The sequence below is a fragment of the Pristis pectinata genome, chromosome 26 (genome assembly GCF_009764475.1).
Source record: "Pristis pectinata isolate sPriPec2 chromosome 26, sPriPec2.1.pri, whole genome shotgun sequence".
Taxonomy (NCBI): Eukaryota; Metazoa; Chordata; class Chondrichthyes; order Rhinopristiformes; family Pristidae; genus Pristis; species Pristis pectinata.
The window spans coordinates 1,703,520-1,721,150 of record NC_067430.1 but is presented as its reverse complement, the minus strand read 5'-3'; the positions used below and the strand labels follow the sequence as shown (position 1 = coordinate 1,721,150).

General features: G+C 47.0%; 1 protein-coding gene across 6 annotated transcripts in view; it reads right to left on the bottom strand.

The window, feature by feature from the left end:
* Positions 1–17,631, bottom strand: part of hspg2 (heparan sulfate proteoglycan 2) — a 429,897-nt gene that overhangs the window by 255,345 nt on the left and 156,921 nt on the right. For all 6 annotated transcript variants that reach the window (XM_052039638.1, XM_052039640.1, XM_052039643.1 and 3 more), the window contains exons 7-11: positions 12,134–12,262; positions 8,954–9,217; positions 5,354–5,473; positions 4,015–4,146; positions 1,360–1,504 (exon numbers count right to left, since the gene is read on the bottom strand). In XM_052039638.1, the coding sequence (XP_051895598.1) occupies positions 1,360–1,504; positions 4,015–4,146; positions 5,354–5,473; positions 8,954–9,217; positions 12,134–12,262 (790 nt within the window). The remainder of the gene's footprint in view (positions 1–1,359; positions 1,505–4,014; positions 4,147–5,353; positions 5,474–8,953; positions 9,218–12,133; positions 12,263–17,631) is intronic.

The following is a 17,631-nucleotide window of genomic DNA, read 5'->3' as shown; positions in this document are numbered from 1 at the left end:
AACAGGATGTGAGCGTTCTTAGGGGAAGCCCGTACAAACACAGGTGTATTGTAAATCATAACAACGATCAATACAAGGTGTAATTCACATGGGGAATTAGCTGCTTACCATTTATTCTGCTTCTACGTGAATGTTACCAGAAGTTTCAGGCAGCGGATTTGAGTGTGAGACCAGTGTGAGAGGAGGAGAGGAGTGGGGGACAGAGAGAGGGGGGAGCAACACAGCAAGAGTTTGGGGTGGGGGGTGGGGGGAACACATCAGGAGTTGGAGTGGCTTCGGCCAGAAGCAAGAGGGGGTGGGAACATGAGGACAAAGATGGGGATGCAGACTTGGGGGGGGGGGAGGGGCGACAGAGGGCAGGACGACGGGGTGAGGGGGCGCGACTGGGGGGGAGGGGCGGCGCGACTCGGGGAGGGGGGTCAATAGGAAAGGAGGTAGAGACGGGTGTTGACGGGGAGGGCAGGTGACAGGACAGGGGATGACAGGTAGGGGTTTGATGGGGTGTGACAGGAGGAGGTGGTGACAGGGAATGGGGGGCGACAAGGAGGAGGTGGTGACAGGGAAAGTGCAAAAGGGGGCATGAGAGAAAGAGCGAGGGGGCAATTGAGAGAGAGGCAGGCTCGTGCAAGAGAGCACGTAAGAGAACGAAAGAGAAAACACCGAAAGAGGCTGATAAATATTGCACGAGTGAGGAAAAGATGAACCGAGCATTGATTGGCCGATGTAATTGTTTTCATATGGCCACCATCCCAAGCAGTAATACTACAATATATACCCAACTGATATTGTGAGTGTGAAACATGCAAGACCCAGGACCCCAAACACGTTGTCCCTATATATAGCATCAAACTAACGAATCAAAGCTTCAGAAACCTACCAGCAGTGAAACATCGGCTGAAACTTTGCAAAGCTACACACACTGATACAAAGAGGACCGGTACCCAACAGGTTTCATGACAGTCTTGGCTCTGCTTTCAGGGCACAGCACACAGCCAAGGCAAGAAACCGCAAGGCCACGCTGCCCCTTGACATTAACCCGGTCAGACTGATCTCCTGCTGTGTTCTGATTGCCCAAGGGACTGAGAGAGAAATGACTCAGAATTTCTCTCTAAACATTTTCCAGTGTTCTGATTTATCCTTTCACCCTCCCAAGAGATTATGAGTTGATAAGCCTGCTCATTGCTGACGTTTTTGTGTGGGACGAGACCAAAGTGCCTTTTTCTCTCTCCTATTCTTCACATCCCACACACCCCCACCCCCAAGTGCTTAATTTACTCCAGCTGTCACTTAAACCACCAGTCTCACTGACATGCAATTTACATTCCTAACTGTGCTGCCTTGTGGCTGTCGAGTATTTACCTGTTGGTGACAGGGATGTGACCCCAGTTCAGTCTCCAGGTGATGATGGGGGTGGGGACTCCAGCTGCCACACAGGTGAGGGTGACGGTGGCACCACGCTTCACCATCACCGTTTCTTCTGGCGGTGTGATCACCTGAGGAGGGGCTGCAAGGAATAACATTGGTTATCGGTGAATACCCGGCAGATGCCTGTGAGAATGTTACACCCTGGATTATGACTGGTGAGAATTCAGGGATCCTCACACGTGTTAATCTCCAGGTGCTCAACAGGAAAGAGAAAGGGAAAACATTACTGGTTTCAACAGCATGACTGGGGTATAGCAGAGAGCTGGCAGGGAACATCGTTGGCTCCCACAGTAACACGTGGTACATATCTCCGTTCCTTTCGCAGAAACTGGGGCATTTGCAGGTGTCTCTTTGCCACCTCATATTTCTTACAAAATGATGCCAAACATTGAGGCAGAGTCCACACTGATGGATACTGTCAGCAGTTAAGTAGCAGTCCCTTGATGAACTCCGTCTTTTAACTTCTGCTCTACACTTCTCCATGAATTGGACGTGGTTTTGAGTGAAGAATATTCCACACCAGGCACTGAGGGCATTGCACCTGCACACCTAGTTTCCTGGGGAGTGTGCTGCTTGCATACCCAGTATTGCAGCCTATTTACTTTCCTTTTAAACAATTCCCTGACTTCCCCCAAGGACGTACACATTCTCAGCACTATAATTTTGGCTGCATTGCTTTTACCACGGTGCTGAAATGGGATCTTGATAGTTGGATCTTTTGATTATCAGAAACATCATGAGAACACTACTTTTTCCGCTTACTCAGTCACCAATTTCTCATATTTTCCTGGAGCCCATTCTCTGTGGTTTTTGGCAACATATTCAACTTCAAACACTTGGGAAGGGTGGCTCATTCATACCAGAAAGGGTCATGGGAGCAAGCCATCAGCACCACCCATATGCTGGGATCAATGAGTTCGGTGACATTCAGCATGGGTGGACATATCTCCATCATACATCTGAACACTATTCCAATCCCTTCTTTCTCAAATTCCTCCATCAGCTTGTTTTGATCCAGGTGCCTTCAATGAGCTTTGCTTCGTTTTGCGATTAGGTATTTTTCCAGTTCCTCTTTGGATACAGCATAACTGGTGCAGTTGGTGCACCTGGATTGGTAAGCCAGTCTGTCCCAATAATGGTTTCCGATTTGCTGGTGCAGCCAGTGTTCCCATCTGCCCTTTCCATCCTTGGCACCGGGGTTGTGAGCTGTTGAATCACTGTGCCCTTTCACATCGCCCTCCCTGCATTCCTACAAGGCTTAGTGCTGGTGCTTCCAATCACTCCCTCGGGGCCCTGCTCACTGGGTCTCCATCCTTTGCTCTGGGCAGTCCCTCACCTTCCTCTTCTAGCCAATGTCTTGTCACACACAAGAGCTCCCTGCAGCCAGACCATCACCCATTTATGGCTTGGGATCCACCCACTCCTTCAAATCAGAATGGCCCTCCCCCTCATTGGTCTCCCTGCTGAAACATTCTGGGGGAACACCACACATTCCTGGTTTCAGACCTCAGCATGTGGCCTTCTATGTGTTGCTGTTCTGGTGTCAGCAGAAGGTTTGTGTCTTCTTCTCACTAAGCCGATAGTCTGAGCCTTTATCTGGGGTGTTAATACTCCTCAATGGGGCAGATGGGTGCCCCGTGCAACACCACAAGTTTCAGCCTTCCTGACTCACAGGAGGAATCGTATCCAGGATTGGGCACCCACTGACTTGTATTTGCAGACTATCACCCAGGGTTCACTGTTTTAATTGTACATCATGTATACTGCTTTCAGACAGTTTTTTTAATCCAGGTGTGCCCTAAACATCTGAATGATTTGTAAGACCAGTTGGACATGCAGCTCAAAGGTTGGGAGCCAAAACCTAGGTTACAACAAACAGCTGGCTCCTGTCATTTCTTGTTCCTGCCTTCTTCTCCCTCTATAAAAGAGGCTTTTGAGGTGCTGCCCCTGGATTACACGGATATTCCCTGTGACCACCTCAATTTCATTCCCTTGTTATCACTGGCGGGCCAGTTGCAAAATATTGGCTGTTTGGAAGCCTGTAACTGTTCAGTTACAAACTAGAGGGCGATGAGGAGGAGAGGGTGAAGAGCTCTGTCCTCACCCTCTAGCTTATAGCTGTTGATCGATTCCTTGGGCTCTGCCTGATGTAATCAGTTGGACATGTTGTAAACCCACAGAGGTCTCAGATTCTTTACCTGGAGGAGACAGAGGAAGAGGAAGAAGAGGGGGAGAGGCAGAGGGAAGGGGGGCAGGAGTTGGGGGGAAGGAGGGAGATGGGGGAGGGAGAGAGGCAGCTGGTCCTGAAGGCAGACTCACGGCAGTATGGAGTAAAGTGAGCTCCTGTGTGTACCCTCAGTGCAGGGATGTGGCTTCCTGAAGAAGCTCTCCAGTTATCCCAACTCACCCACACTTCTCCCATTGCCCTGCAAATTTCCTCGGTGAAAACTAACAACAGAACTGACAACATGAGCAACTCTCTCAGTGTGAACTCCCCCCGCTGAAGAGCACCTCATTAAACAAGGCCCCAACATGTGTTAGCTGAGGGGACTCCATCCCATGAACACAACAACATCGCGGGTCACTTACTGCATCCAAATTCATCGGAGCGATCAGGGCAGTCGGCCTCCTCGTCACACTGGTAACTGGCAGGAATACACAGGCGGTTGGAGACGCAGACAAACTGCTCGGGGGAGCACATATCCCCAGGACCTTTGGTGGCTGCAAGTTGGTAAAAGGCACATTTACAGGAACTTATTTACCAGAAGGGAGTCTGATCAAACTTTCAGCATTCAGCCTGGTTAGCTGAGACAAGTCAAGACAAGACCAGTGGGGAAAGCCCCGGACAACCCTTGTGTGGAGAGATCCATCTCATGACCCTCCTTCACCCTCCCTTCACCTGGATTCCATCAGCTTTAACTTTAACAGTGTCATTAAGAAGAACGTTGGCCCTCACTGAAACTATTCCAGATGGCTCACCCGAAGCTTTTATTCGGTTTCTCCCTCCACAGATGCTGCCTGAGCTGTTGAGTACATTCAGCATTTTCTCCTTTTATTTCAGAATGTCAGCATCTGCAGTACTCTACTTTTTACTTAATTACTAAACGCACAAGTGCACCTGCATAGTTTCTCTTTGCCACTGCAGTTTCTCGACCTGTGCTCTAAGAATTGGTATTTAAATAACTAAATAACTAAATTTCAACCTTAGTTACTTGCAGAGGCAACACCCCAGATCTCCCTATGAAATGTCGTATTGACAGTGAAGGTCAAATAAATCTCCATTACAGTGGGTCAAATAGAAGACAATGGTGGAGATCTGATCCCTACAGGGTGCAAGTCATCGTATCCCACCCAATAAGCACAGTCCCCCACCAAGTCTGACACTGACCCACTACACTACCCTCTACCTGTATGACTCTGATTTAACAGCAGCTGAAATGAAAAGGATGTTTAGGCCAGGGAAAGCTGGCAACGTGCAGTGCCTGGGGCAGGGGTGGACATTGTTGACTGCCCCTCTCCACTCATTAAGAGTGAGAAAAAGAAAACCCACAATGCAGGAAGAGGCCATTCAGCCCATCACCTCTGTCCCAGGTGGAACAAAGCTTCCCAATCAAATGCTAATTTCAGCACTTGGTCTGTCAACCTGCAGGTCACAGCTCCCGAAGAACACATTGAGAACTGATTAAATGTGACCAGAGCTTCAACCCTCCTACCCTTCCAGGAAGTGACTTCCAGACCTCACCCACCTTTGGGTGAAAACATTTCGCCATCGTCCCCCTCAACTGCTTCCACCAATTGCTTCAAACCTCTACCCTCTAGATCTTGATCCCTCTGCTAAACAAAATAAGACCTTCCTATTGATGGCTCCTCTTAGCTTTATACACCTCAACTAAGTGTGGACACAACCTCCTCTGGTCCAAATACTTACGGCAATATTCCTCATCAGAGTTGTCTCCACAATCGTTGTCGCCATCGCAGCGCCACAACTTTACGGCACAGCGACCATTCTTGCACTTGAACTCATTGGGCTCACACGGTGACTGTGTTCCTGGGGAATGAAAACAAGAACATGAGAAGCTACACTCGCGTCCTCAATTCCAATGCACTCCCAGAGCCGCTCTTGTCAAGGAACTGCCTGGTACAATGTGAGTAGATGCACTGGTGGACACCCCGACTTGGTCTATGGAAGGTGAGGCTATGCCCTTCCTCTGTTCCCACCAGCTCCCCTCTCTGCTGGTGTAGCTGTGCAGACCTGTTGCTTCTGGGGCTTGGGAAACACCAACTAAATTTAGACTCATAATCTGAGGGGTCCTTTTTAATCCATGTGCACTCTAACTGGCCAAGCCATTTGTAACACCAGGTAGGGAGCCAATGGTTACTACAGACAGGTGGCTGCAGGCAGAGCTATTGAGTAATAGAGAGATAAGCAGGTCCTTCGGCCCATTGAGTCCGTGCCAACTATCAACCACCCATTTGCACCAGTCCCGCATCAATCCCATTTTATTCTCCCCACATTCCCATCAACTCTCCCCCAGATTCCACCCCTCACTTACACACTTGGGGCAATTTACAGTGGCCAAATAACCTATGAAACTGTACGCCTTTGGGAGGTGGAAGGAAACCGGAGCACCCGGGGGAAACTCACAAGGTCACAGGGAGAACGTACAAACTCCACACAGACAGCACTCGAGATCAGGATTGAACCTGGGTCCCTGGAGCCACGAGGCAGCAGCTCCACCAGCAGTGCCACCCAGTAACTTCTCATTCCCACATTTCTTCTCCTTCCGTAACGGAGTTTTGAGTTGCTGCTCGCTCCTGGATTGCTGGGACATTCCGTGACCGTTCTAGTAACTGCAGGCATGACTGTGCACCACAGAATGATGGTATGTGACTGAGCAATGTGTGATGTAGGTACCAACCTAAACCTACTGCCTGGAATTAAGAGAATAATAGTAGTTTGGACACCAGTTTATTAGTGGATAAATGGGGTTTTGTGGAGTAGTGCAGGTGCCTCACATTTCCAGTCTGATGCAGGGTCTTGACCTGAAACGTCAACTGTCCCTTTGCCTCCAGAGATGCTGCGTGATCTGCTAAATTCCTCCAGCAGTTCGATTTTTGCTCCAGACCCAGATCTGATCCTGACCTCAGGTGCTGCCCGTGTGGACCTTGCATGTTCTGCCCGTGACCACATGGGTTTTCTTGGATTCTCTGTTTTCCTCCCACATCCCAAAGACGTGCGGGTTGGCTGCCTACTTGACTGCTGTAAATTACCCCTGGTGTGTAGGTGAGTGGTAGAGTCTGAGGGCAGTTGATGGGAATGTGAAGAGAAGGGGATTAGTATAAATGGGTGTTTGATGGTCAGCACAGACTTGCTGGGTCGAAGGGCCTGTTTTCATGATGTATGACACCATGTGGTTACAGGAAAATGGGGGAGGGAGTGGAAATGGGTCTGATAGGAAGGCTCTGAAAACCAGTCCAAACTAGATGGCCTCCTCGTCTGTCACGTGGAACACTGAGAAACGTGAGGAATACAGTGCGAGTTTCCACCTGAGCTCAGGTTTAGTGGACTACTGGTGGGCTGCTGGTATTGGCTTTGGATTCCTTGACTAAAGAGGGAAACACTTAACCAGAGTTTGCTTTTTCTCCCAGTGCCTTCCAGCGAGATCCGCTGGAAGTCTGTGCATTCAATGGATGACAACAGAAGATCCAACTTGGTTGTGAAGGTCCTCAATGTCAACCAGTTCGGCAACACTCAATGCACAGGCTTTGGATGAACTCCAATGAGAAACCAGTGGTTTAGTGGCACCCACAGAGGTCCCCCAGCAGTTTTGTGGCATCCACAGAGGTCCCCCAGCAGTTTTGTGGCACCCACAGAGGTCCCCCAGCAGTTTTGTGGCACCCACAGAGGTCCCCCAGCAGTTTTGTGGCACCCACAGAGGTCTCCCAGCAGTTTTGTGGCACCCACAGAGGTCTCCCAGCAGTTTTGTGGCACCCACAGAAGTTCAAGTCTCAACCTGGGTGAGTGTTATCCGTCTACATCTGGAACTTGACCAGGGCAAACAAGCCCAGATCAACTCAACTCGTTACTTATTCAATCATGAGATAAAAGGAATCTGTCACCCTGCTTGCTGCTTTACGGCAGGAACTGACCTTCACCAGTCATGCTGACCCTAGAGAAGGGAATAGTGCAGCAGAAGTGCAATTCGTAAAGAACTGGTGAGAAACAGAATTGCTTTGCTGGATCTCAACAGATGAGATAAATTCCTCAAATGCTATGAAGGGATACCTTTGCCATCTCCCTCTTCAACTACCAGCTCTTCGACTCTTTAGTCAGCCTAACAGTTTATTCCTTTTTTTCCAGATCCCAGGTCTTCAAACCCCTAAGGAAGTTAGATTCTAGGCAGATCGAGTGATACAGCACATAAGCAGACACTTTGGTTCACTATGTCCGCAGAGACCATACACACCCATTTACACTAATCCTAAACCAATTCCAATATAATCCTTCCATATTCCCATCAACTCTCTTCTGATTTTACCACTCACCTACACAGCAGGGACAATTTATAGTTACCAATTGACCTACCGCCCTGCATGCCTTTGCGATGGGGGAGGAAACCCATGCAGTCACAGCAAGAAGGTGTAGGCTCCACACAGCCAGCACTGGAGATCGGGATTGAACCTGGGTCGCTGGAACTGTGAGGCAGCTGTTCCATTAGCTCTGCCACTACTCCATTCAGACTCCAGCAACCTTTCTCAGTAATTCCAGAAATAATTCCACCTAGGAATTGCAGTAGGGGGAGCTTCCCAAGAGTGGCAGGATACAGGAGATGTGGAACAACCACAGTTGCAGTTACTCACCCCTTTCACATGGCAAAACATCTACATTTAACCAAACAAAATTTGGCAATGAGTCACAAATGGACCATAACCCAAGGCCAGTTCAAAGTGACAGGATTTAAGAAGTGTTTTAAAGCAAGAGTAGAAGAGATGTTTAAAAAGTAAACTCAAGAGCCTTGTGCCTAGAGGGCGGAAGGTACAACAGCCTGTTAAAAATAGTTTTCAAGACAGCAACTACCTTAAAGACAGCAATTTACACTGAAGTGGTCAGAGGGAGAACAGCAGCCATATCTTATGACACAACTGTACCCACAAGCCCGGAGTGTCAACAGCTGCACTATAGCCTGGACTCAGCCTTCCTTCAGTGCACGTGTGCAGAACGTCCGAGAAAGAATCTCAACAGCAGCTCTTTCTGGAGACATTCCAGCAGGGGTCAAAGGTTACAAATTAGAAGAATAGTCAATTTCTGATCTTTGGCCTCAGAATGAGTGGGATTTTCTCCACTGCTGAGCATCTGCCAGTGTGGTGCTGCACCCTTATCATTTGCAACATCCAGGTGTAATCTGTTTGTTACATCTCAGTCTGAAAAACAGCTTCAAAAATAGCTGGAAATAACAATATTTCCTTAGACTGCTGGGATCCTACAAGGACACCACATGGATGAAGAAGTTCAGCTTCAGGTACTTACCACAGTCCAGTTCGTCACTGCCATCGATGCAGTCCCTTTCCCCATCACAAAGATAGTCCCGGGGGATACACTGCCCATTCTGGCACACAGCCTTGTCTATCGGACAGGGTCTCAGGACATCGGCAGTGGCTGGAGCAGGTGCTGCAGTAACTTTGGGAAGCAGTATTGGCCTCTCAGGTCTGGTGGTGACAAGTGCAATCGTAGTGTCTTCTGGTGCAGTCGGCCGGACAGTCGGAGGAGTAATAATGGCGTCAATTATCTCTGCTGTGGGGTTCGAGAAAGAATAGTTCAGATACTGGAAACAGAACTTCACTACACCTGATGAATAGCCAGAAAGGCTACAACATTCACTACAAGACCCAGTCACTTAAGAATTACTCTCTGAGAAATTATCCTTGATACCTTCACCTTGAACATGATCAACATGAAATTACAAGGGTTTTAATTCAAGTCATGCAGTAATCACAGCACATGACAGCAAACTGGCAGCAGCTTGCTCTTCCACTGACTGTATTCAGGTTCAATGCCAGATGGATCCATACTTTCTGGTGCCCGTCTCTTCTCTGCTGTTTACTGAGGATTGTGAAAGAACAGGGCACCAAAGTCTCAGGGTGTTCTAAGGTGTCTTGAGCGGAAATATGGGGAGAGTTGTGCTCGCTCAAACTCAAAGTGTCATAAAATGATGAGAAGATATGCTTTGAAAAGAAATTCCAAGCAGTTAAGTTCTCAAAGGTGAAAATAGGCATGTCCTCTGCATTTAGCAAATGGCTCTTCACAGGCCTAAGAGACAAGCAGAAGCTGATTTGAAAAGGTAAACTCCTGAAGACTGAAGGCTACAAACTGCTTTTTTAGCTTCCCTTTGAAGTGAACTGTGTACATAAATGTATGCGTTCCACCTACTGTCTATCTGGAGACATAAGTAGAGAAGGCCAAAGAGGCTTAAAAAAAATTGTGACATTTTGTGGCTCATTAGCTTCTCTCTCCATTGAAGTGCAACCTGCTTGAAACAATAAGAAATATTCAAAGATTGGACATTACTTTTCAAAATTACTTTTCAAGGACAGCAGTGAGCATGGAAGATCTTTTGTTTGCATGAAAACCTCTTTTACTTTTCTCCCTTGGAAGGCGATTGGAAATGGCCACCATTTGTTGCTCATTTCCCACCTGCTCTCTGGAGTTAGACATGGGCTGCTGCCACGGGCCACTGCAGTCTGCGGGGTCAAGTTAGTGGGAGAGTCACAGGACCTTTCTGGATCTGGTCATGGTCAGTCCCATTGACATTGCTCTGCAATGCCAACAAACAGGGGAACCTCTAAAGGAAAATGGATGGAAGGAAATGTAATTTTTCAGATAAGATGAGCAAGTTGGAAGATTATTTACAGTTCTGGTCGCCGATAAGAAGGACTTGATGAACTGGTGAAGGTGCAGAGGAAATTCACCAGGATGTTGCCTGGGATGAAGCATTTTAGTTATGAGGAGAGGGTGGAGGGGCTCGGTTTGTTTTCCCTGGGGAGAAGGAAGCGGACAGGAAACATGAGAGAGGTGTACAAAATTATGAAGGACGTAGACAGAGTAGATAGTAAGAAACTTTCCCCCCATGACAGAGGTGTCTTAGACCTGGGGACATAGGTGTAGGGTAAGGGGTAAAAGAGGTTCAGAGGGGAAATGAAGAACTTTTTCCAGCCAGAGGACTGCTAGACTCAGGAACACACTGCCTGAATGGGGTGCTGGAGACAGACGCTCTCACAACATTTAAGTAGTACCTAAGCCATCACTTGAATCAGCAAGGAAGGCTGGGGACCAAGTTCTGGTAAATTGGATTAGCATAGATAGGTACTTCATAGATAAGTCCATTGAGTCATGTCGCAGCTGGACAAAACATTGGTTAGACCACAGCTAGTTCCCGTTGCCAGTCACTTCAACTCCCTCTCCCACACTATCACTGATATGTCAGTCCTCGGCCTCCTCCACTGCCAGGAGAATTCCAAGCGCAAACTGGAAGAACAGCACCTCATTTTCCGTCTAGGAACCTTGCAGCCTAACGGCATGAACATTGAATTCTCCCACTTTAGGTAATCCCCCGGTGGATCTGCTCTCCCCTCCTCCCCCACACCTGCCCATCACTATCTCTTACCTGCATCTACCTATCGCCACCCTGTGCCCACCCCACCTCCCCTCTTTTGTCCACCTATCACTGCTCTGCCTTTCTCTCCTGTATATTGGGTTCCCCTTTTCCTATCTTCAGTCCTGAAGAAGGGTCCTGACCCGAAACGTTGACCGCCTGCTTTTCTCCACGGATGCTGCCTGGCCTGCTGAGTTCCTCCAGCATCATTTTGTTTTTCACCTAGATTCCAGCATCCGCAGTCCTTTGTTTCTGCGGTACAACTTGCTTGCTCTGTCTGTTTCTGCTAATAAGTTATCCATTCGTGATACTGGCTCAGTTTCTCTCTCTACTAGAACAGCCGAGCCTGCTCGACATGTCCCACGGCCCCACAATAAGCAACGCACATCACAGACAGACTTACTGACCCCCATTGGACTATCTGACCTGGCCTTATTCAATCACAGATGTTTCCCCAGTTCCCCCCCCCCCCCATCGCTCTCCCCACCTGAAAACCACCTTTTTTGTACCTCACCTTCCCAGTTCTGATGAAAGGCCTCGGACTGAAATGTGAACTCTGAATTTCCTTCTACTGTCTGATCAACTGAGAGTTTCGACCAATTTCTGTTTTTATTGCTGCGTAAGTTGATGAGACTAAAAGCAAAAGCTCAGCATTCTGCCAATTCCCACCTTTGGCATGAATGAATTTCGTTTTTTATTTTAATTTTATTTATCATTTTTTCAACTTTTGTAATATATTTTATATGTAATATATATTTAATATATTTTATTGTATATGCTTATTTATATTTATATATTTTTAATATGTTTATTATAAGCCAGTAAATACTAATAAACAATGTTATATAAAACTAAAATAAATGTTATCATTTATCACAAGATAAAGGCCTATGAATGCCTTTCCCAATAGCACAGAGCTGCCTGAGGGTGTGTCACAACAAACAGATCTGGTCACCATTCTGCTGCACACCAGCTCTCCAACGTGACAACAATCCTCAGTAAAAGCAGTAGTAACGATGTTCCAGACTCCTTCACCTTAGAACCTATTGAGCACTTACCGCAGTTGTCTTCATCAGACATGTCACTGCAATCCGCTCTCAGGTCACAGCGGTAATCAAGAGGGATGCATTCGCCAGACCCACAGGAAAATTCATTGGCATGGCATGGGCGAGCACTTGGCATCATCTCTAAAAACAAGTTTGGGGGGGGGGATAAAACCCATTAGAATAAAACACCAACAAAGTCATTACACCTCAATGTTGCTACATTTAAGTGCATTTGGATAATCAAAAAGCAACCTTATCGCAATTTGAAGGCTATGGTTTCACCCACATGACTTAGGCGAATAAAAATTTCAGTGCATTTTTAGCGCAAGGCTGATAGAGTGTTCAATGCTCAAAGGTGCTGTGTTCCAGCCAAAATATTAAAGCACGGCCACACTACGTGCTTGCTCGATGAAAGAACCCATGAAGTAAAGCTGGAAGAAGTCAGTGGGTCAAGCTGTATTGGGTCAAGACCCTGCATCAGGTCTGAGAGGGAAGAGGAAAGGTTGCCTGTGTATAGCAGTATGTGGGGAGGGGTGGGACAGGTGATAGGTGGAGCCAGATAGGGAGGGGATGATGGACAGGTAGAACCAGCTGGGGGAGGGAATGGTGGAAGTAAACAAAGAGAGGTGGAGAGGTGAGTGTGTGTGGGGGGAGTGCAGCAGTGGTGTGGGTTACCGGAAATTGGGAAATTCAACCTTCACACCATTGGGCCGTATGCTATGCGTGTGGGATACGAGATGAGGAAATTTGCGTTTGGCCTCTCTGCAGCAATGAAGAAGGACGAGGACAGACAGGTCAGTGTGGGAGCGGGAAAGGGAGTTAAAATGACATGCAACTGGAACCTCGAAGTGGCCATTGTGGACAGAGGACAGGTGTTCCACAAACTGTCCCTAATCTACACTTGGTGCCTCCAGAGTAGAGGAGGCTACATGGTGAACAACGCCTGCAGCAGATGAGGTTGGAAGAGGTGCAGGTGAACCTCTGCCTCACCTGGAGGGGCTGTTTGGGTTGCTGGATGGTGGTGAAGGGAGAGATGAAGGCACCTCTGACAGTTTCAGGGGAAAGTGCCTGGGGATAGAGGGCTGGGTGAGGAGGAACGCGTGGTTCCTGTGGAAAGGGGCTGGGGGAGAGTGGAAGGTGCGACTGGTAGCGGGATCATGTCGAAGCTGGCGGAAGTGACAAAGGATGGCGCTTCGGATGCGGAGGTCGGTGAGGACCAAGGGAACTCTAGCGTTGTTCTGTCTGGGAAGAGCGGGGTAAGAGCAGACGTGCGGGAAATGGAGGAAATGTGTGTGAGGTCTCCATCAACTATGGCAGAGAGGAAGCCATGTTTCAGGAAGGAGCAGAACGTTTCAGAAGCCCTGGAGCAAGAAGGCCGCATCCTGAGTACAGATGCTGTGGAGACACAGAAAGTGAGATAAAGGGATGGTGCCCTTACAGGAGGAGGTGTAGTCGAGGAAGTTGTGGGAGGAGATGTCCTTGGCCTTCTCCATTGTTACAGAGGCCAAACGCAAATTGGAAGAACTCCTCCTATTCCATTTGGGTAGTCTACAACCCAATGGTATGAAGATTGAATGTATTAATTTCAAGTAACGCACACCCCAGGTACTCTCCTCCCACACACAGTGGCCACCTAGTTTTCTTCTCTATTTGTTCACCTTTCCCATCCTCTCCCCTCCCCACCTGGTTCCAGCTGCCTGGCATCCCCTCCCCATCTGGTTCCACCTATCACCTACCTGCCTCTATCCCAACCGCCACCTCCCAAAGTACTGCTATATACAGGCATTCCTTCCTCTTCTCTCTCAGACCCAATGCAGGGTCTCGACCTGAAACGTCGACTTACACCTACTGCCTCCGCAGATGCTGCTTCACCTGCTGAGTTCTTCCAGCGTTCTGGTTCTTATTCCAGATTCCCACATCTGCAGTGTCTTTTGTTTTCAAGCAAAGCAGTGCGTTCCCTCTAATAGCCTGGTCAATCCTGGATACTCCTCCTTGCGATTTTATTTTTTCCTTCTTTATGATCTCATCAACCTATATACAGCATTTCAAGTATCAACATTCCCAAATCTCTTTGCAGCCTATTTGATTTCCCAACTTCCAAGGAATAAATGGGTTTCTTATTTCTCACACATTGCCCCGCTGAAGTCCATTTGCCACCAATTGGCCCAGACTGTCGGTGCTGCTTATCCAACCTCAATGATGCAGCTTAGTGTCATCTGCAAAGGGCATTTTGAAATCTCTCAGGATGTGGAGATTCCAAAAGCCACCTTACTTACTGTGACAAGAGGAGAACATTCAGCCCATCAGATCCATGCCAGCTTCCTGCTGAGGAATTCCATCAGCCCCATTGCTCGTTTCCTCATGTCCCTCTACCTCTGCCAATTATTCTCTCTCACACATGCCCATCAATCCCCTTGATTCTTTTTGCCATTTACCTCTGCTGGGTGTAATTTACAGTGGGCATTTAATCCACCAGAATACCTTTGGGATGTGGGAGTAAACCTGAGTAACCAAGGGAAACCCATCCAGTCATGGAAAGAATGCCACTCTACACAGACAGTACCCAAGGTCAGCATTGAACCTGTGTCTCTGGAGTGCTGAGGAAGCACCTCCACCTGGTGTACCACCGTACCCACCCAAATTAGACTGGATATGACGTAAAGTGCATTTTCTTAATGCCTCCTCTTCCTAATAAATGGCATCCAAATGGCAATCAGTGCTGAAATCGTAACTTGGTACACAGATCATTCTTAAACTCAACAATGGAGAATGATTCCACTTTCAGGTAGGATGCATCAAGAATGCAAAAACGGGGTAAAGGAAGTTGATAGAGAGCCTTGTGGCACGATGACAAGACAATGACCTTTCCCTCAATGTCAGCAAAACAAAAGAGCCAGTCATTGGCTTCAGGAAGTGGGCAGAGTACATGCCCGTCTACATCAATGGTGCTGAGGTAGAGGTAGTTGAGAGTTTCAAGTTCCTAGATGTAAATATCACCTTGTTGTGGTCCAGCCTTGTAGACGCTATAGCCAAGAAAGCTCACCAGTCCCTCTACTTCCTTAGAAGGTTAAGGAAATTCCACAAGTCCCTGATGACCATCACCAACATTACCAATAGAAAGCATCCTATCTGATGCATCACAGGATGGTATGGCAACTGCTTTGCCCAAGACTGCAAGAAATTGCAGAGAGTTGTGGACACAGCTTAGCACATCATGGAAACCAGTTTCCCTTCCATTGATTCTGTATACACTTCTCACTGCCTTGGGAAAGCAGCCAACATAATCAAGGACCCCTCCCACCCCAGTCATTCTCTCTCCTCCCCCCTCCCATGGGGCAGAAGATACAAAAGCTTGAGAACATGTACCACTAGGCTCAAGGACAGTTTCTATTCCACCGTTATAAAACTCTTGAATGGACCCTTTATATAATAAAGATGAACTGTTGATTTCTCAGTTGAACTCATCATGGCCCTTGCATTTTATTTGCCTTCCTCTGTACTTTCTCTGTAACTATAACACTATATTCTGTATTGTGTCTTTTTTTCCCTTTTGTACTACCTCGATGTACTTATGTATGGAATGATCTGTCTGGATGGCATGCAAAACTTTTCACTGTATCTTGGTACATGTGACAATATTAAACCAATTACAATTTTATCAGCGGATTTAAGAGACTTTGCACTTGAGAATGGGACATTGGCTGTTCTTTCTCATTATATGAGGACAGAACAACTGAGGAGCAGGAGAAGGCCACTCAGCCCCTCAAGCCTGTCCCACCATTCACTATGATCATTGCTGAACTGTCCCAGGCCTTATCTCCTCTTCTGAGTCAACTCCCTGTAGATCTCAATTCACCGATCTTTCAAAAAATTATCTTGAAATTTAACTCCCTCATTAAATGTTCCCAATGATCCAGCCTCCACAATCCTCTGGGGTAGAGAATGCTGGAGATTCGCCATCTGTGAGAAGAAGTTCCTACGCATAGCAGTTTTAAACACTTGTCCCCTAATCCTGTAACTTTTATTACTGGTACTGAAGGGACTAAATGGTAGATTTTGATCTGTACCATTTGCACCAGAAAAAGCATAGAATTGGCAATACTGGAAATCTATCCCCTTTTAAACAAACTATGATAATTGCCCAGAACCCATCTGTGTCACCGTTCTACCCAATTTTTAAAAAAATTTTATTTACAGCGTGGTAACAGGCCCTTCCGGCCCAACGAGTCCGCGCCACCCATTCTAAACCCAAATTAACCTACCCGTATGTCTTTGCAATGTGGGAGGAAACCGGAGCACCCGGAGGAAACCCACACAGACATAGGAGAATGTACAAACTCCTTACAGACAGTGACGGGAATCAAACCCCGATCGCTGGTGCTGTAATAGCGTCACGCGAACCACTACGCTACCGTGCCACCACCATTTGTCCAAGTCTTACTTAATGATGTTATTAAGCACACAGTCATCACAACAATGGTCACGACAGCAAAACAACCCAAACAGCCTTACAGGACATAATCAAGACGTAATACCTCATTAGGAGGTATTAGGGCAGATCACAAAAAACATTGTTAAAGATGTAGGTTTTAAGGATACTCAGAAATTAGGCAGAAAAGACATGGGGAAGAATTCCAGAGATTAGATCTTGAGTAGTTGAAGGCTACATTTAAACTTGGAAGTGATCGAGAACTGGAGGAACACTGCAATCCTGGAGGGTTGTAGGTTGGAAGAGATTACAACAATCCCCATATCCCAAGAGAAAATATTACTAAAGCTACAACACAAAAATCCACGACATTTAGAACACGACGCAACTGTAGTGTGCACCCGAGCAACCCTTCTGTACAGCTTGAAAATAATTTAGCCAAAAGACGAAATGAATAATTTGCTCCATTTCCTAATTTTATGGACTGCAGCTGGTCATCAGGAAAGTATTCAATCCCAAAACAGCAATTAGCAACCATAAGACATGTTATACAAAAGATACAACTGTGATGAGTACAGTCACTCCATTTATTTCCAAGGGCTCATACATATTGTTCTAGTATTTCCAACTCAGCTGGCAGGGGTGACAATGACTGACACAAAGGGTCAACACACAAGCTGAAGTTCAAGAGGTTGACTGTTTGTTGCCACCAGTGATAGAAAATCAAATTAAATGAAGCAAGCAGAAGTAACACAGGCATCGAGTCCATCAAGCTCACAAATAACGTTGTGATTTTGTGGAGAAGTGTCAGTGTTTCCCAGGCATCACCTGCCATTTACTTGCATAATTATTTGAGATTTGATTTCAGATTTACAAATGATCTATCATAAAAGGATCTATCCTGAGCCCAGCACATAGATGCAACCATGAAGAAGATGAACCAACATCTCTACTTAGAAGTGTAAGGAGATTCGGTGTGTCACTGAAAACTCGGACAAACTTCTACAGATGTACAATGGAAAACTATCTGACTGATTGCATCGTGGCCTGGGGTGGAAACTCCAATGCACAGGAACTATGC